Below are 20,967 nucleotides of genomic sequence, written 5' to 3'. Positions count from 1 at the left end.
GTATAAAGTTTGATAAATATGAGCTTTTCAAAGCATCAAAACAATGGGAATCTATAATTAAGGGACAGCTTCAAGAAAAGGAAAAAAATACCTTATGTAAGTACATTTTCTTATCTCCCAAAACATTCCAGGTGATTTCTCCAAATAGACACTCTTTCAAACACTTTCTAACATGAGCTAACCCAACTAACAGGAATGCTGCAGAAAACAGAAACAGGAACTTTGTGAGAAGTTTGATTACTTGTATGGCATCCTGGAGGAGAGGAAAAATGAAATGACCCAAGTCATTACCCGAACCCAAGAGGAGAAACTGGAACATGTCCGCACTCTGATCAAAAAGTATTCTGATCATTTGGAAAACGTGTCAAAGTTGGTTGAATCAGGAATCCAGTTCATGGATGAGCCAGAAATGGCAGTGTTTCTGCAGGTAAGTCTCCTTTTGGTACCTAATAGAACTAACCAAGAAGGTGGGTGCTGGAGAAGTGTTGTCATCATATTTTTGTTATTTTATGTTCATCTCATTTTGATTTATTTTACCAAGTAAAATATAAGCTCATTATGTGTTCATGTCTCCATATTTTTAAACAACTCCATAAGCATATATTTAAGGGACCATGACATCACTTAAATATAAGAGGGTTCTGGTATAAAACAGTAGTAATTCATGGCATTTAGAAACTAAAATCTGAGATTTTCAGTCAGCAGAGGAAAGAATTAAGTCTTTGATGAAAAGAATTTAAGTAGGTCTGTCTTTTGTTTGCTTTCGCAGAATGCCAAAGCTTTGTTACAAAAGTAAGTAATTTTCATTTTATGGAAAAATGCATACTTTTCATTTTCCCCGAGGCTATCAAACATTAGACAGTGACAGAAAGTGGCAACTTGTCTTTGTTGCAGAATTTCTGAAGCATCGAAGGCATTTCAGATGGAGAAAATAGAACATGGTTATGAGAACATGAACCATTTCACAGTCAACCTCAATAGAGAAGAAAAAATCATCCGCGAAATTGATTTTTACAGAGGTTTGTTTTTCTTGTGAGCATTTGGACAAAGTTGCAGGTGTGTGAGAGCTGCAGCTGGGTTCAGCAGGAGAAAGAGGGGATTCAGAATCACCTCCAGAATGGATGTCGACAATTATACAAGGATCATAATCCAATGTGAAACTCTATTTCATTACAGATTCATATAGTTGGTTGACAGTGTTTATTTAACTTTGCACAGCACAGTGCCCATTATAATGCCATTATTGGGCATTTGACTCTGAGTAGTCAAATACTTAATAATTGATGGTGATGATGATGTCTCAAGATCAATCCTATACAAGGTGTTAAACACAATGATGTGAAGTGCCATCAAGTGCAAGGTTAAGGATGAGATAAAAATAAAATGTAGAAGACATTTGGATAGATATTGTAGCTCATCCACTTAATCAGACTTTAGAGGGCAAGAATAGTAAATGAGTTACAGAATAAGTCACACCTGGAAACAAAACTGGCTCTCTGTGACCAGCTGTATTTCATGAGTTATAAATGCATCTCTACCATTTGGTCCAGAGATCGCCTTCTTGGAAATGTGTCCTCATGAAATAATTGAAAAGAGGAAAATAACCTTGGGGGCGCCTGGGTGGCTCAGTCGTTAAGTGTCTGCCTTCAGCTCAGGTCATGATCCCAGGGTCCTGGGATCGAGTCCCACATCGGGCTCCCTCCTCTGCGGGAAGCCTGCTTCTCCCGCTTCCACTCCCCCTGCTTGTGTTCCTGCTCTCGCTATGTCTCTCTCTGTCAAATAAATAAATAAAATCTTAAAAAAAAAAAAAAGAAAGAAAATAACCTTGGAACTGACCAAAACTTTGATTGTCTTGATTCATCCTAGCCCATCTAGATGACAAGACTCCTTGGCTAGACCACTGATAACCATGAAGCTATATCAGCAAGTCTTCAGGATGAATCTTTTTTTAAAAAATGACTTAATATTGTCTCTTCTTAATATTGCCTGAGGGAATTTTTTTTTTTAAGATTTTATTTATTTATTTGAGAGAGAGAGAGAATGAGAGACAGAGAGCATGAGAGGGAGGAGGGTCAGAGGGAGAAGCAGACTCCCTGCCAAGCAGGGAGCCCGATGCGGGACTCGATCCCAGGACTCCAGGATCATGACCTGAGCCGAAGGCAGTCGCTTAACCACCTGAGCCACCCAGGCGCCCTTGCCTGAGGGAATATTAAGATCGTGTTAGGAAAAGAGTCACGGCATTAACTGTAGCAAAAGTCAGCATTCTGAACAGAGGAGGTAAGACATTAAAACAAGACAGGGTTTTGTATGTTTTCTGAGAAAGGGAAGAGAGTTGCATTTCTATTTAATCTGACAGAGATAAGTGACTATCCCAGCCCCAGCCCTCTAGGAGCTTGCAGATGTGACAGAATATGGTATAAACGTGACCAGGCTCTGAAGGGTGGGGGGGTCAGGTGCATAGTTCACGGTAGTAGTAAGGACTGCACTTTGTACTGGGGAGGGGAACAAAGAGGATGGTGATGGTTGGGCCCGTCCTCCCATTTCTCCTGTCCACATTTAGCTAGAAGCACAAGCCCCAGCATGGCATATTTGGGCCATAGTCCAGTGTCTGATGAAGAAGATTTCCCTAGCCCTGACCTTAATCGGGGCTGTAAGGACTGGCCATTAATTGATTTCACAGCTGCAGTGATAATTATAATGATTTTAAAAACACATTACCTTACCAGGAGATGAAGATGAAGAAGAGGGAGAAGGAGAAGAAGAAGGAGAAGGAGGGGAAGGAGAAGGGGAGGGAGTAGAAGTGGAAGAGGCAGAAAATGTTCGAACAGAGTTATCAGGAGAAGAAAGTCCGGAGAAAGGCTTGCAGCCCTCTCAGCTGGCCTCAGAGCTCCAGGCTGCCCCAGGGGCACTTCCAGCTTCCTCTCCAGAGTCACCTCCAGCCCTGCCACCTGTTGCAGATGCCCCAGTGACACAGGTAACCATTCACCAGTTCCCTCCTACAGGATGCACGGGCGTGCCTCCTTGCTGACTAGCCTAAACATTTATTCTGCCTTAAGAAAAGGGTAATTATAGGCCAGACATTGGTATGTCGAAGACAAAAGAATTCAGAGCAGTCTCAGCGTCAGGGAGGACAGTCCTCTAGTGATTCAACGAGGTTCAGTGTTGTTTTAATTGGTTGGTGAGACCGAGTTTAACACGATTTCCCCGCCAATAGCACCCTCGAATCTGAAGCAATGTTTGGAGATCTGTGTGCAGGGGAGAGGGGTATGTGTGTAACATGTTAGTTCCTAGAGAGCCAATGTCATGAAGATTGGGTCTGCTCTGAAAACAGATACGGGGTACAGGGTGAGAAATAATCTAAGGTGAGAAGTAAAAATGACTATACCTACAGGACTTTGACTTTTCTATAGATAATAAAGGAAGTAGATAGAGAAGTCATGCTAGTTTATGTCCCTGTTGCTGACCCTGACATAGAACTACATCTTTCATTAAGTGGGCAAACAACGTCTAATTTTCTATGTATCTGCCATTTGATGAGATTATGTTAACAGAATTGTTAATAGAAATTTCCCAGGAGATAACTCATCCCAAATCCTCTATCTGATTGGCTGACCCTTAGTTTCTAAGATGTCACCGTCCAGTTTTCAAGCCTTTGTGCTGATGTCCTGACACCTTCAGCAGAGAGGTCTCGACCTGTGGAGTTTGTGGGCAATGTAGATTCATCAAAAAGGTGCCCTGGTTTTGCACCTGCTTTCAAAGTGGATTGAAATTATCTATAGAAACAAAACCTCAGAGGGGAAACTCTGAATTAGAGAATTATATTCTATGCTCCGTCTCCATAGGAAACCAGGCTGAAATACTATTTATGGTTCCTAGAATCTTGAAATTCTGGGTATACCAATCGCACTGAGTTTGAAAGAGGTGTGGTAACTAAATGAGAGTTGGATGTGGTCAACAAGATCAATTTGGGATTTTAGAAAAGAGGTTTGGGGAGCCCACCTGGAATGTCAAAATATTAATTGTGGCCAGTAGATCGACCTTTCTCCTATATCAGATATTTTATAAGCAAACTTCATTTCAGGCATCTGCTGTGTGTCTGTCCAGGCTACCATCTGGTGAAGGACAAGCGCAGAAAAGAAGAGGGGGCACGTGAAGGGGCCCAGAGAGAGGGGAGCTGGCTGCTCTCCTTCCCTGAGCGCTTGCAGAGGGTGGGATGAACTAGAACATGCGCTAAATCAGGCACTGCACAGAGAGCTCATTAGTTTTCAAACCCAAAGGGAACTAAAACCAACTGCTTTTTCTTCTTCTTCTTCCTCCTCTTTTTTTACTTTTGAATGTATCTGTCCCGATTAAGGGGGAGGTTGTCCCCACTGGCTCTCAGCAGACCACAGAGTCTGAAACTCCAGTCCCAGCAGCAACGGACACTGCGGATCCCTTGTTTTACCCTAGTTGGTATAAAGGCCAAACCCGGCAAGCCAGCACCAACCCACCTTCCACCCCAGGGAGCGAAGGTCTGGGACACATAGGGCCTCCCGATTCTGAGGATCCGAATGTGCAGAAGGCAGAAGTGGCAGAAGCCGCAGCTGGTGAGAGGGCAGCAGTGAGTGGTAAGGAAACTAGTTCACCTGCAGCTACTTCTCAGGTTAGTGTTGATGCTCTTGTGTCCGAATGCTCCCCCACGCCACCTAGCGTCCTGTTGGGCTCAGAGCAAGAAAGAAGGGCTTCCCGAGGGGCAGAAAGAAACCCTGGCTGTGGGAAAAACACAGAAACAACTCATCCCTCAATTTGGGCTTGTGTGGGGGGCTTTTTGTTTCTTTTTAAGGCTGGTAAAACAAAAAAGAAAACAGATTGACTTCACTCTACCCATATGTGGTGACCCCACACCTGGCGTCCCAGGGGAGGGGGTCCAAGCACGCCTGGCCCTGACGCTTGCAGTCCATGCAGTCGAAAGCTGCTTTGTTCTCGGTGCCTGGCTGCTGGCCCAGGTTTCCCTTCGCCAAGGCCACTTGCCCTTGCTCAGCCTTTTCTGTGTCCTCCCCGGGCTCCCAAAGACTAATCCCCTGCTTTTGTGTCATTCCCAGCAACCGTGAAGGAGCACGTTTGAACTGGGTTCTAAGTCCGCTCTGGAAAATAACCTCTGGTTGATTCATGGATTCTGGGAGTGTGCTGGCTATGGCTAGAAAAAGAGAGTCTTGGCTTGATTAAACCAGCGCTTCCTAAACATGTGCTGCTGGGAGCAGAAAAGCACAGGTTTTCCTACACTGGTTTTTTTTTTTTAAGGGTCACGTAATACCTTTTTTTTTTTTCCTTTTTATAATGTACTTTGAAGGCCACGTCTTTTTCCTACAATGGGTTAGATGTTTGCATGGCTCAAAGATTCCCTAGAAGAAATATTCCATAATTTCTTCACAAGGAAGAATGCTCATGGTTGCTCCATACTCATGAACATTCTTAAATGATGGGTGGATATGAGTGTTGCCCAGACATGGGATGTCAAAGAAATACTCCCTGGTTCCGTGCTCCTGGGTCATCATGTGATTCTGAACAACAAACGGCATTTTTCAAAAATCAGAAAGTTGCTTATTGTCTTGACTGAATCTGCTCAAGTGAACCTTAATTTCATGAAGTAATAAAGGGAAATTATTTTTGGAAAACTGAAAGTAACATGCTTTTGTGTCATATATTTATTTTCAAAAATGGAAAAATGACAAAAATAATTGTTTGGTGTGAGGAAACATTTTGAGGTAGTTTTTCGGTTAAAAAGTGGAGTGTAAAGTTTTCTAGAAAATTTATGGGAACTTTATTTCTAGAAAGTTAATTGGGTTTCTTACATATTTAGTGGAAGTTGGAGTCAGAAGGAGCTCTTTTCTGAAAACAGTGGTGCAAAACCCCATGATAGGAGCATGTAATAGGCCTCCAAACCAAAACGCAAAATCCATCTGAATGATGTTGAAAAATATTATGTGTGATAATATCAGTGAAGCTTTCTTCTTGTTTTCTCACAGGAGTTAGCAATCTGCCTAGCACTTTTGGCTTTTCTTATACTTCACTACATCTGGCGTCAGATTCAGTGCTTGGTTTTTGCTTTAATGGGTAGGAAATATTTTCTTTTCCCTTCACTAACATCTCATGCAGTTTCTTCCATAATGTTCCTACTCTATAGGCTTAGAGATAAATTTCTCCCCAACTTTGAGGCTCAGCCATTGAACAAGAACCAAGTTCTAGATAATACTCATGGCTTCAAGCTCCCTCAGTGCAATCACCTCAAGGTGCCTTCCTGAGGAGAATTGCTCCGTTGTCTAATGCTGCATGGAAGGGAATCCTGACTCAGAACAGTGACTCAGTGGGCAATTATTCAGTAATCCAGTAAGAGTGGACCCTCCAAAAGGGCCATGAGGGGAGGACAGTTTCAAAAGGCATCAATAGTGCTGTGAGGATTCACTGCTCTTAAAGCAGAGGGAGGACCAGCAAAGGACTAGTTCAGGAATATATACAGTTTCCATAGATTAAGTAGCTACATTTCATTTGCTTACCCCAGAGGCACCCAGGCTGTGGCCGGATGACTCCTGTCAAAGATCCGCAGGCAATTCTTGTGCTGGTGGGCAGGTGGGCCGGGTGACTTCTCAGTTCTCTTTGAACCCTCAGACTCTACAGTCTTTCTGAGAGAGGAGATCTCTGAGAGAAAGGTATCCTGGGTGCAGCACCATCAAGGGGATTTCAGCCAGGTGAGATCTGAATGAATAAAAAGCAGGAAGACCAATGTTCATCCACCAGACATAAAGAATGAGAACCAAAGAAAAGTCATAAAACCAACAGCCTTTATTTTTGAGACACCTTTCTCATAGCCAAGCCTTTTCTTAATGACTGTTACAAGATTTGCATAGGAACTGACATCTTACTCCTTTAACAGCCTTTTGAAGATTATCAGTTTGATAATATTTAAAGATTCAAACCTCCTAAAGATTCAATTGCTGCTGGACCTGAGGCCCAGCTCCCTGTGCCTGTAGCTCAGAAGCAATTCAGGGCGACTGGTGCTGAAAGGCCTCAGCTATTTCTGGCTCATTGACTTTTTCCTGGGTTGACATTGACTCTTCTGGAAGCTCCCATCAGAGTTCCTTTCTGCCTCATTAGCTGTCCGTTCAGCAATGACAGTAGGATCTCCAGGGGTCCCTGTGATGTCACCAGTCAGTGACTAGGATCTGCCCCCAATGTCTAATAGTCAGCCCATTACACAGTCAGCCTGTGTACCCTAGAATGTTCCTAGTGTCCTTAGAGTCTGCTCATGATTTGTGGCGAAGAGCAGTGGGTGGAAGCATTGGCCATGGACTCAGTGGGGCAAATGGGGGAGAGAGAAAACTGCATATTTTTATGGGAATATCATGAATAACTGTGGATCTGAATAATTGTCTGAAGAGTTCAGTTTACATTCTGAGAATTCAGGTTGGGGGCTTTGTTGCCATAGAATGCTTCTCCGAGGCTGCAGGGGGAGAGTCATGCTTCTTGTCCGCCATCCACTGAGCCCATGTCATGTACCCCGACATTCACATGCCTGTCTGCTAAGCTAAGGGTGAGACAGATGGGAGTGCTCTGGAGTAAGTGATTGGCATTCCCTGTTGCAAAGAATATGGACAGATCAATAGACACCTCACCATAGTATCAGATTCCTGGCCTCTGTGGATTTTTTGCAGGCTGCTTTACTTTCACCGCCTCAGAACCCAACTCACTAAATTAGTATTTGTCCAATGCAAGGTTAGCTTATTAGAATTTCACACTTTATCCTTAGTCTTTCCCTGGACATTTAGGATGTGATACAAAAGCTCTCCTTGATTCCCGGGTGGTCTTACCTCTCTTTACTATGTGTCAGGGAATAAGCTTGCCTGAGAATCTCAAGCATTGCAGGCTTACCTACGGATCTGTAAACTCAATTCAGTCACCTTCAGACTTTTAAGAAGGCAAATGTTCTGTCTCCAGGTGCTTTCTTCACAGCCATTCACACAGTGAAACCTGCCATTGCCTTTGCTGCCTGTGATTTCTGATACCATACAATCTCCACTTTATCCCGTGCCTTCTCTCTTCACCTAAGCACACAGGCAATCCCCATCAGTGGCAAACTGGGATTCTGCTTTTTGTTAGATCAGACAAGCATTGTTGCCTTTCCCGCCCTCTTTCTTGAAAAAAATAAATTTCTCAACAAGGTTTGGCTTCAGCTTTGTGGCAAAACTGAATTCCATAGAAGAGAGACTCTTCTGCAGGATGCACTTTGAATCCTGTAACATCCTATTTCTCCCAGAAAACCCCGTGAAAGCCCCTGGACACGAACTGGTCTTTAGCTGCAAAATTGCCCTCTAAGTTTCCACCTTTCTAGGCCATACCTGCTGTATGTTCAGTCAATGCAGAGAGAGTTTGAGGGAAATAACATTTGATCTACTTCATGTATTAATGTTTACATTTATTTTGAAAAGGTGACATCACACCCTAGTCAATCTTAGAGGACAGGGCAGTAATAAGGTGGGAAGAAGGCAGGTCAGCTGCCCTTGGAAAGCAATCTCTGTGAGCCTCACCTCCTGGGCATGCCTTGTTCCTGGGCATGCCTTGTATGGCCATTTCTGGGTCTAGTCTGCTTCCCTCCATTGCCCTTCCTGAACTTCCTATACAACTTACATGCAAATTACACCTGGGTGCTAAGACAAGGACGACTCCCACCACCCACATTCATGGACAGTTGAGTATTTTATTGGGGATATATGTGGCAGTTAGATTTTTCCAGAAGTGGGAGCAGCAACAATGAAAGACCCTCCCTGTTCCCCTTCCTCCCTCCCTAATGAGGCTTAGTGGCCTTATATGGAAGAATTTGTCCAAAGTGTTTAAGGGGAGCTGTTCAGGGAACAGGGATTTCCAGAGAAACATCTTCCTATTTGGTGGATTAAGTAGGCAGCTGCTCTGGGTGACGCCTGAGCTGGACCATGGCAGCTGCCCCAAGGTCAGAGTACCTTCCATTCACCCCGCCCCACACCCCAATCAGAATCCGTTGCTTTGGAGATACGAACTTTGACATTAAAATCACTGCAATTTCTGCCTCTTTAAAGAACCTCAACTCATATATTTCACCAGAGTATGAAGTTGGGTTACCAGAGTATGAAGTTGTGGTTATAAGAGAACCTAGAAGATTTACTGTATCATAGCTCCTTGTTTAAGAATAGAATATCTACTTTTCACATTCCATTCTTCAAGACTGAAAATAGACAAACAAGTTGGGTAGAAATTCTGCCAAGTCTAGGGCACTGGAAGGATCCATGAAATTAGTAAAAAGGACTTAGGTTCCCGTCCTGCCACTTCTCTGCACTAACTTTGGGCATTTACTTTCTTTGAGCCTCAGTTTTCTCACTGGGAAGATGAAGCAACTATTCAAAGAAAAGATTCATGGATTTACACAGTAGAGAGTGAAACATTTAGTACTAAGAATTGTATAAATTATCTCAGGATGTTTTCACTGAGAGGGTTACAGACTCAGGCCTGACACAAGCCACGCTAAGGGACAATAGTAACAGGTTTTCAGTGAAATAGACAGCCCATCGCATTTCTCAAAATACATGTCTTGCCTTGAAGCTCTTCCATAAATGTCCATTTCCCAAACTCTTCCAAATCTCTTCCTAGGCACCCTTTCAGCTGAATGTTTACACAGCTGCGATTACCCCTTTTGATGCCATAAGCTCCATAAAATCCATGATGGCTCAACTCTAAAATCCACCTAAGGGCACTTACAGACCTCACTGCCCAGTAGAGCAAATTCTTAGAATATACACGGTAGAGGTAATCACAGAATACTAGATGAATGAAGAGATGAATGAAGAGATGAACGATACGTGGTTTAAAAATATACCTAAGTGTTATAGCTCAATCAGTTTTGACAAATATGTAGCCTTATATAGCCACTACCGCAATTAAGATGTAGAATATTTCCATTACTCTACAAAGTGCCCTCTTGTGCCTTTGCACTTAATCCCCTCCTTGCATCCCAGTGGGTACTGTGTCAATCTTTTACATGTTAGCCATTCTAATGGATGTGTATTCTATGTCATTTAATTTGCATTTCTCCAATGACTACTGATGTTTAGCATCTTTTCCTGTGCTTCTAAGTCATTTTAATATTTTCTTTGATGAAGTATCTGTTCACTATTGCCCAATTTCTTTGGGTTGTTTATCTTATTAGAGAGTTGTAAAAGTACTCTATGTTATTTTGGATAAAACTCCCTTATCAAACATATTTTGCAAATATTTTCTCCCAGTTGAAGGGCAAACATTTTTAGTTTTGATGAAGTTCAATTTGTCATTTTTTCCCGTATGCTTTGTGTTTTTTGTGTTTTAAGAAATCTTTGCTTAACTGAAAAATCACAAGGATTTTATCTCATTTTCTTCTAGAATTTTTATAGTGTCAACTCTTAAATTAGATCTAAGGTCATTGTAAGTTAATTTTTGTATTGTGAGATAAGGATTGAGGATTTTTTTTGTCTGCTTATTTTCTATATAGATATTTGTTCCATCACTATTTATTGAAAAGACTATCTTTCCCCCAGTGAAATACCTTGATGACTTTGTAGAAATTCAAATGACCATATATGTTCAGGTCTACTTGTAGACTCTCTACTTTGAACAATTGATCTGAATGTTTGTCCCTCTACCAACACCACACTGTCTTGATTATTATAGCTTTATAGAAATCTCTAAAATCAGGTAATGTAAGTCCTCCACTTTATTGGTTTTATTTGGCTTTATTGGTTTTCTCTCTCTCTCTCTCTTTTTTTTGTGAATTTTCTATTTCATTCATCTTTATTCTTTATTATTTTCATCCTTATGCTTATTTTGGGTTTAATTTTCTCTTCTCTTTCTAGTTTCTTAGAGTGAAAACTTGAATTATTGATTTGAAATCTTTCTTTTTTTCTAATATAAGCTTTTAATGCTATAAATTTTCTTCTAATCACTGTCTTAGCTGCATCCCGCAAGATTTGATGTGTTGTATTTTCACTTTCATTTAATTCAGAATATTTTCTAATTTCCCTTGGGATTTGTTCTCTGGCCCATGAGTTGATGAGTAGTGTTTATTTTCTAGATATTTGGAGATTTTCCAGATATCCTTCTATTTGATTTCTGGTTTGATTCTTCTGTGGAGAGAGAATACTCTTTATATGATCTCAATCCTTTTAAATTTAAGATATGTTTTATGGATGGGTGCCTGGGTGGCTTAGTTGGTTAAACGACTGCCTTCGGCTCAGGTCATAATCCTGGAGTCCTGGGATCGAGTCCCTCATCGGGCTCCCTGCTCAACGGGGAGTCTGCTTCTCCCTCTGACCCTCCTCCCTCTCATGCTCTCTGTCTCTCATTCTCTCTCTCGCAAATAAATAAAATCTTAAAAAAAAAATTTAAGATATATTTTATGGCCCAGAATACAATCAACCTTGGTGAATGTTCCACATGCACTTGAAAACATTGTATTTTCTGATGTTGTTGGGTGAGTGTTCTATAAATGTCAATTAGGTTGGTTAATTGATAGTGTTGTTCAAGTCTATGATATCCTTACTGATTTTCTGTTGACTTGTTTTACCAATTGCTGAGAAAAGAAGTTTGAGATCTCTGATTATAACTATGGGTTTGTGTATTTATCCTTGAAATTATATCACTTTTGCCTCATGCATTTGAAACTCTGTTTAGGTGCATTCACATTTAGCATTGTTCTATTGTCTTGAAGAATTTATCCCAAGATAAATGGTAAGCAAAACAAAATTCTTTTCTATCTCTCTCTTTTGTGTGTGTCTGCCTGCTTTAATGGGTATAAGGAGGGTCCTCATACACACATAATCTTTTAAGGTAGCTTAGCACAGTTAGAAGAAAGGTGGGGAGAGCCTAGAGGAGAAAGGTGCTGACAATCCTTAAGGTGTACCAAGTATCTGGCAATGGGGAAGGCCTCTTAGCCCCAGTTCCTTCCCAAGCAATGTACAGGGCCAAGCATAGCAGGAGCTGAGATAGCTGACGTATCTAATGCTTTTAAGTGACTAGGCTGAACTTTATGATTCAATTACTAGTTGTCACTGGTCTATGGTGCCCTATTTTTAGTTCTGATGTAAATTGCTGTATAAGCTAATATCTCTGTATATTTTCATGACACACTTATGCCCTAATTCACTCCTTGTCTTATCTAAACCAGTTGTCACAGAACTGCAGAGGCTAACCTATCATGGGCCAGGGACTTCCAGCACCAAGCTGTCTTCTTGACTAAGAAGATCCAAGATTCCCAACCCAAGTGTTGACAAGCAGGTGTACATGGTCCCTTCTACTGTCTCAAGTGTTTCCAGATTCTTCCTATCTAGCGTATCATGGGCTCAGGCACAGAACCTAGGAAACACATGGGTCCCCTACACCTTTGAGCTCTTCACTCTAAAATAGCAGAAGGGATGTGTGGAAGTCAAGGCCAGTGGGCAAGTGTCACCAAGGAAAACCAGCCCATACCATCTTAGTCCCCAATTCAGGCACTATAAATGTTATCCTGTGAGGTTACAAAGGTGCGCCCAGAGAAAAATAAAAAAACATTTCATGAGAGAGAGAATGGGGGAGGAGAAAGGAGGGAGAAAAAAGAAAGAGGAAGGAAGGGAGGGAGGAAGGAAGGAAACCAGCCTATGGTTTAACAAGCATGGGCTAGCAGAGTCTTTTCCCTTCTTGAAGGGTTTATTTCCTAGGTTCTCAGAAACCAATATATGTGTCCCCAGATCTAAGACTTTATTGAATTTCTCATCATCCCAAGATTCGGTCTCCTATAAAATATTCGTATTTTCCTAAACCAGGATGAACATTAGGCCGAAGTTCCGAGGAAAAGCAGCATGTGGAACTCTGAGTCTCCACAAGTGTCACATGCAAAAAGATGAAATCATTTTCATGCAAATGATCTTTGAGACCAAACCATTCATTCTGATTTCCAGGGTAATATCAACTCTAGTTGCCACTTGAGACTGAGAGGTAAGAGATGTTGGAGGCTAGAGGGCAGGAAAGCTGATTTTCTGAGTGAGATTAATCTCACAAGGTATTACAGAACATTTTAAAAAATAAAGCAGGAGACCAAGAACATGATTTCCCATGAGTGTGACTACGGGTCCCGTGTTCTTTGAAATGACCTATTTAATTTTCCAAAACAAACTGAAATGAATGAAAATTTAACTATGTTCTCTAAATTTAATTGAGGGACTCAGGGTGTCAGATTATTTTCAAACAGAAATCCCTACTGAGAGCGACTGCTTGTATTTTTTACAAATTAGGAGATTCAAGCTTACAAATCCCTGATATGCCAGCGCCCTGACTGTGCTGGAATTTAAGCTTGGTAAAAATAGAGAGAAAATTGATCAGGGCTCAGGACTGGCCTACATTTACTGCATAACACTGTCCAGGACTTAATAACTCTAGCAATTATAAGAAGTTATGATAATAAAATGCAGTCATTTTACATAGAAAAAGCTATAGGAGAGAGTAAGGTTTTTCTTAAAGAAGTTTTAATGAGACCATTACATTAACATTATTAATGCTTTTTCATTTGTATTCTTCAACTATAATTCTTTTTCTGGCCTTTTTTTTTTTTTTCCTGGTGGGAAAGTGACATCCTAATAACTGTCAATTTGGGGGCTTTTCTAAAAGGACAAAAAATATCTCTACTAAAACTGTAGGCTATGTTTCTCAGGATGAAATAGCATGCTTGGTAGATGTTATTTTAATAGGAAGCTAAAATGGATGTATCCATTTTAAAGAGGGAAATATAAGTTGTGTGTGAGCAGTATAACGCATTCATTTCCCCTGGCAACCTGTGCCTACAGCCCTACAATTCTGTGAAAACAGTAAGACAGGCACCAGGGAAAGCTCTCTGGGGGAGTTGTTACAACATAGCTAGTTGAGTTCTGCTCCCTGTGTCTTAAAACTGTTTATTATTCTGATTTAACCTAAGACCCTTGCTAGTATTGTACAGAATGTGGACTTTTTTTCTGTCTTTGTTTACATATCTTAGTGAATTCCATGAAATGCCTTCAACCCACGAAGAATTAATCCAGCACCTTGTTAATGCATCTGAGAAACCAATGCCACGTGGCAGTGCTGTAACTAATGTGTGTTCGCTGCTTTATCATTTACAAAGTCTTCCACAGAGGTTCTCTCATTCAAGCCTCACAACAACCCTGTACAGTAGGAATCGTTATGCTTGCACATTTTATGGTGGAGGATCATAGAGGATGCGCGACTTGCTCAAGGTCACAGAGCAGCGGGAGCTTAGAGCCCCGTGATCCCTTGCCCTTAGCCAAGGAGCGTGAGCATGCAATATACTATACACCAAGCTCGCATCTAGGAAAAGCGAGTGAATCCCCACTTTACCCGGGTTGATGACTGAAGCGAAAATAGTGTGCGCAGGGTCTCCCCTGCTTTGATTCACCACTCTTGACGCACTGGCACAGCTTCACGAGGGCAGAGAGGTCGTTTCTAGGCCTCCGCTGCTCGCAGGCCCGTGGCTGACCATTGCCTGACAGTACCCTGACCCTTTAGTTGCACCCCACACTGCTGACCAACCTGCCTCTCTCAGTCTGACTTCCAGTGGTGGAACTGGCCCCTCCTGTGAGTCCCACATGCTCAACAGCACTAGGTTTTCTCTTTGGATTTGGGGTCACTATTAATCACTCTCAGCACTCTCGTTAGAGGTACTTTGAGCAAGGTCCTCAGCCTTCCTGAGCCTGAGGTTTCTCATCTATAGGTTGGGCATAATAATACTAGCAACCTCCTAAGACCCTAGAAAAGGACCCATTTGGCCTATTTGCCTAACACAAGGCACAGAAGCTCCTGTCTGTGAGGAATTAATGATCTAATTAGCAGTTTTTTGTAATTCAGTACTTCTTTCAGAGTGGGTGAGAACACACACTCTATACTGAACACACAATCATCAGGTCCATATCTGAGAAGAAGGCTGGCTTTAAGTTTTTTGCCAGGCTGTGATACCAACGTTTTAGCTTCTTCCTGCTCCCCACCCCGACTCCATCAATGCCTAAATACCACGTTTGAAACAAACCAAATAGTATACGCCATAAATCTTACTCTGGGTTAAGAAAAAGTGAATGAGTTTTCTTTTTGCTTCAGAAGTCTGAGGAAATTACTCTGGTCTCTGGTCTCCCCTTAATAAGAAGCAGCAGTTAGTGACAACAAAGCCCCCAAATTAAATCCCTTTACCCATTTCTTTTCTTTCTTTCTTTTTTTAAGATTGATTTGTTTGTTTTGGAGAGTGAGAGAGAGAAAGAGTGTGTGGGGGGGGGGGAAGACAGAGGGAGTGGGAGAGAGAATCTCAAGCAGACATCCCGCTGAGTGCAGAGCCCAAAGACGTCCACAGGGCTGGATCCCCGGGCCCCAAGATCATGACCTGAGCCGAAATTGAGAGATGGACACTTAAACAGTTGAGCCACCCAGGCGCCCCTCCCTTCACCCATTTCTTTACTTAGTGTGTACAGCTGCAGATCCTCCCAAGAAAAAATGCTTTTAGTAGATGTTTTCCTTCTATAGATCTTTTGGAGTATACTTACTTTCTTCTTCCTTTAGCATTCATGGAGATTGTGCTATATTTACACAGCTCCGTGCTTCTTAATGCATCTTCATTGCTCCACCACCAAGCAGAAAAGTCTGTGTTCCTGTGAAAGAAATGCCCATGGTGGAAGACCTGCCCAGCAGAATTTCCAGGGCTTAGACCCTTGGCTGTGAATTACAGACCATGCCCCACTTATTCCTCAGAGACTGATGCATGGCTCAGGCTCTTGGGCGTACTCTCTTTTCCAGTCTGGAATCCATAATGCTTAAGCTATCCAAGGGCCCGAGGTTCAGGAATGCTAAGTAGGGAGCAGGCCAGTGCTTGAGTTTAGTCTTTCTGAATAAGCATTCTAAGCATGACCTCAGCAATCCCACTCACACCTGTTTCCAGCATCTGGCTTTGATTCTCTGACCCAGCCTAGCAGGTTCAGGGTAGAAGCAGGGTGGTTGCCCACTCAGCAGCCTCAAGTCTAGCTTTATCCCTTCTATCCACATTCCTTTAAGGCAAATGGATTTCATTATAGATGGGCAAGGATACTTTTGAATTGGCCAAGGAGGACTGGCATTTAACAGGTGGTAATAACCCGATCCTTCTGTCAGGTTGAATTTGTGATTGGCATTCACAGTAGTAGAGAGGAGATGGAGGCCCAAGCGTGGGGGCTTGGACACAAATTTCCTCACTGCCCCTAATACCTTCCAGTGGCCTGACATAGTGGCTCCCATGTCCACCACAGCTGTCCCTCAGGATAAGACACGGACATTTCCATTCTATGTGGCAGGGGTGTACATTAAGCCATCAGCATCCATTAATGTCTTAGTTGTAATTCAGTTTATCAGATACATTACTATCACCTGGATAAGCTAAGGAAATGGAACACAGGCAGGTAAATGATAATGGACCAGGATCACTGGAGGTGGAGAGAATGATCATTTGGAGAAAAGCAGATGATGGCACCTCATGGAGCCCCTAAGAAGCCCCGAGGAAGCCTGAGGGCACTGGTTACTGATCAGAGAGCTCACCCTTTCACTTGGGGCCAGCTAAAAAAATATTTTCCCTCTTAAATGTGACTACCAAGGCTTGTGCCAGAGTGAATATCAGGAAAGCATCTGTTTGGTTTTGTTCGGTCAGTGAACCATGTGGCAGGGTGCATTTAGGTAAAGGGGGCTGCTGCTATTGCCCCCACGCTAAGAGCATGTTCACTAAACTGCACCCAGTTAGATCCCCTCTGCTAAGTGCCCAGGGACACATCTGGCTTCATTTGAGCACTGAAGGCAGTTTCATGCTTTGATTATCAAGAATTTTGCCACAGGAAGCATGTTGGCTTAAAAAAAAAATCACATTTATGCCATTTGCAACGACGTGGATGGAACTGGAGGGTATTATGTTAAGTGAAATAAGTCAAAAAGAGAAAGACATGTATCATATGATCTCACTGATATGAGGAATTCTTAATTGCAGGAAACAAACTGAGTGTTGTTGGAGTGGGGGGTGGGGTGGGAGGGATGGGGTGACTGGGTGATAGACACTGGGGAGGGTATGTGCTCTGGTAAGCGCTGTGAATTGTGCAAGACTGTTGAATCTCAGATCTGTACCTCTGAAACAAATAATGCAATATATGTTAAGAAAAAAAAAAAAAAAGAAGAAGAAGAAGAAGGTAGCGGGAGGGGAAGAATGAAGCAGGGGAAATCGGAGGGGTAAACGAACCATGAGAGACAATGGACTCTGAAAAACAAACAGGGTTTTAGAGGGGAGGGGGGTGGGAGGATGGGTTAGCCTGGTGGTGGGTATTGAGGAGGGCACGTTCTGCATGGAGCACTGGGTGTTGTGCACAAACAATGAATCATGGAACACTTCATCTAGAACTAATGTTGTATTGTATGGGGATTAACATAAGAATAAAAAAAATTAAAAAAAAAAAAAAAAAAAAATCACATTTAGCATAAAAATCAAGCCAAAGACTCCATTGAGCATTTCATGCTCTTTTCTTTGACACTTTCCTACTAAAAAGTAGCCTTCGGTTAAGAGCAACAGGTTTGTGTGTCCTTAGAGACCAAAAAGGTAACATTAATGAAAAAGCAAGCCAGGTAAAAGAAAAATGTTAATAAAAGCATAAATACAAGATTTAGTTTGCCTCCCTCTTTAATCTGAGCATAGCATCTCTACAAGCACAACAAAAAAGGACACTGAAACCAGCCTTGCAGCAGAGAAGGCAAAAGGGAGTAGTGAGCATGATGGAAATCAGGAAAGAGAGAGAGCATACCCAGTCCAAGGGGACAAAGAGCAGGGGGTCTCCACGCAGGTACTGGATTGCTACATTTCTGCTTTGTCAAGAGAACCTGCAAATCCAGATTTTAATGTGAAGTTTCCTATTTTTTCCCCTAATTTGTAACTGTGGCATAACCCACATAGCATAAAAATTACCATTTTAACCATTTCTGAGAATATAGTTCAGTAGTCTTAGTATATTCACATTGTTGTACAACCCATCTCCAGAATTTTTTCATCTCAAGAAACTGAAACTCTGTAGCCATTAAAAAACAACTCCCCATTTCCCCCCTTCCCCCAGCCCCTGGCAACCTCCATCCTACTTTCTGTTTCTATGAGTTTGACTACTCTAGATACTTCTTGTATTCTGTAAGTGGAATCACAGAATATTTGTCATTTTGTGACTGGCTTATTTCACTTAGCATAATGTCCTCAAGGTTCATCCATCCATGTTGTAGCATGTGTCAGAATTTTCTTCCTTTATGAAGCTGAATAATATTCTATTATATGTATATGCTACATTTTATTAATCCACCCATCCATTGACGAACACTTGGGTTGCTTCCACTCTTGGTTATTGTTAATAGTGCTCCTATGAACATAGGCATGCAAATATCTGTATGAGTCTCTGCTTTCAACTCTTTTGGGTATATGCCCAAAAGTGGACTTGATGGATCATGTGGTAATTCTATGTTTAACTTTTTGAGGAACTGCCACACTGTTTTCCACACCAGCTGCACCATTTTACATTCCTACCAACAGTGCACAAGGGCTTCTCTTTCTCCACATCCTTGCTCCTGATTTTTTAATGTTGCAACTAATTCGAGTTTTTGTCCAAATACCACTCAGCCACACAGTTCAGACCAAGTAAACACTGTCCATAACCTGGAACTGTCCTGTGCACAGAGACAAATGTCCACAAGCCTCTGGAAGAATGCATGCTCCTTAATCTCCATCAATAACAAATGATTCTAGATGACATCATTTGTCAAGGCTGATGCTAGCACATCATGCAGCTTTGGGTGGAAGAACCTCTCATCACCCTACTCTTCTACAGAGTAAAACCCTTGTACCATAATCTGACATTGTTTTTTTTTCCTCTCAAAAAACATTTGATAGTAACAGGAAAAAAAATCCAAGGAAAAGATGTTGTTTCTGCAGGATCTGGTTCATGAATACCCAGCATTCCTGGTCAAGTTCATCTGAGAAAAATAGTCTTTCTCCTAAGCAAATGTATGTCACTCCCCTCTATGGTCTTTTGTGGATCTTGACTGAATTGCATCTTGCAGCTGAGACAGGGAAAATGCTGCCTCCCTAGTCCATTTCCTGCTTGTATTTTATGACTAAAATTCATTTCTCAAATTATCTGAAGTCCCATGCTGATACAGCATAGTGTTAGGTGAGGTTTGTAAGTTTGTTTGGTCACTTGAGAAAAATGTGTAAAATGTAGACGTAATAAGGGACTAATAATCCTTTCTTCATCTTTTTATACATTTCAAAGTAGACTGAAATGCAGGACAAACTCAAAGGCAGGTAGGGAGGTTCAGTGCTTGTCATTTTCTGTCCTTTGTTCAGCTTCATGGAACATCTGTATTCCCGAGAAATAGCATTTCCTGTGATAGAGGAGAACTAGCATTTGGAAAACTATTTAAAGGAATACGTATATACAATTCTATTTGAGGAAGGCTATAGGAAAAATGTCTGCTTATGATTTAATGGGCTGTACTTAGAGAAAGGAGGTTTCTAAATCTTTATCTCATTCTTCCTTTAGGAAAGAGCCATATATAAAGTTGGGCTACTTCGGAGATACACTGGGCAGGTCATGAATAATCATGATTACAATATGCCACAGGAATTAAATCCTATAATAACCAATTCTGACAAGATGAGCATTGCAAATATAATCATCTTTCCTTACAGGGGGTCACTGCTCTTGTATATAGTTCCTCATAAGCAGTCCCCAGGTGTTCTACATGGTAGAGGAGCCTCTTCACTAATGTAAGAAGAACGGAAGGAAGGAGGGAGGAGAAGGGAAGGGAGAAGAGGGAAGAAGGAAATGCATATTTTTAAAACACTTAATATAAGTGAGGCATGTGCAAAATGCTTTAGGTGTATTACTTTATTTATTCAGTACTTACAACAGCCTTGTGAGATAGGGTCTCATCTCTATTTTACAAAAAGAAAAACCTTAGTTTTTAAAGTCAGAGGTTAACTGACTTATCCAAGTCATACAGCTAGTAAGTGGTTAGTCTGGGATCCTGTGCCAGGCTCAACATTTTTGGCACAGAACTTCTTCGCTGAGATGGTTGGTGGGTCCCCAAGTTTACATAAACAAGACCAAGGAGATGGTGTAGTCACCTGAAAATACTCAGGATAAATCTCTGCTCTTGGCACCCACTCTGGCACTGGCCTTTCTTCTCTGAAAGACAGCATCTGTCCATATCATTTAGAAGGAAATCTAACAACTGCATGAAAACACGGGGATGTAAAAGGAGAAACCTCAACGACTTGATACCAAGTTTTGAAGTCTGTCAGGTGACTAACAGCTAGAACGTTTTCAGTGGAAGATAGATTTTCATCTCAAGTACAGGAAAGCACAAAAATATATACAAATCCCAAAAGCAGTACCAAATGGTTTGTTAGCCAGCAGCAGTTTTGCAAAGATTATAGCCCTCTACAGAAAATACCTTACCCAACTAGTTTTGCCCTTTAGATATTTCAGAACAGCTGTCATGGAAGATTCCTCCTGATTAGGGACTGCTCTCAAAAGAGGCTACTCATGGTCTGTATGTTTAGGCAGAATTCGGTATTTACTCCTATAAAATGGGTAGAAAAATTCTTCTACAGATCATTGATATGTCCAGATCACTTGGATTGGGGGTTTATTTGGTTGTGGTTTTTTTTGTTTGTTTTATTTTGGTTTGGTTTGGTTTTTGTTTTTAGGAATAGTTAAAGTGACTACAGTTGGGAAGAGAATAGTTTGATGTGCATAAAAAGGCACAGGATTCTATCAGGATCTTGTTTTTTCTACATCAACTTCAAGGACACAGAGGTATCTAACCCATTACCAACAGGATCTAATAGCATAATAGCAGCCTTTTTTAAAAAGCCCA

The 20,967-nt window shown here is 41.6% G+C and overlaps 1 protein-coding gene across 4 annotated transcripts in view; it reads left to right on the top strand.

The window, feature by feature from the left end:
- The window catches only part of TRIM55 (tripartite motif containing 55), a 43,508-nt gene that overhangs the window by 20,101 nt on the left and 2,440 nt on the right, over window positions 1-20,967 (top strand). The window contains exons 5-10 of one of the 4 annotated variants that reach the window (XM_054512584.2): window positions 194-427; window positions 770-792; window positions 895-1,019; window positions 2,727-2,974; window positions 4,355-4,642; window positions 6,006-6,093. In XM_054512584.2, the coding sequence (XP_054368559.2) occupies window positions 194-427; window positions 770-792; window positions 895-1,019; window positions 2,727-2,974; window positions 4,355-4,642; window positions 6,006-6,093 (1,006 nt within the window). The remainder of the gene's footprint in view (window positions 1-193; window positions 428-769; window positions 793-894; window positions 1,020-2,726; window positions 2,975-4,354; window positions 4,643-6,005; window positions 6,094-20,967) is intronic. The other 3 variants (XM_045896473.3, XM_045896474.2, XM_045896475.3) reach the window with 3 other exon arrangements.

The sequence above is a fragment of the Mirounga angustirostris genome, unplaced genomic scaffold (assembly GCF_029215605.1).
Source record: "Mirounga angustirostris isolate CCGP_5_RB_7025 unplaced genomic scaffold, mMirAng1.0.hap1 SCAF_4, whole genome shotgun sequence".
Classification (NCBI taxonomy): domain Eukaryota; kingdom Metazoa; phylum Chordata; class Mammalia; order Carnivora; family Phocidae; genus Mirounga; species Mirounga angustirostris.
The sequence above is the reverse complement of the archived record's forward strand: the minus strand, read 5'-3'. Positions and strand labels throughout refer to the sequence as shown.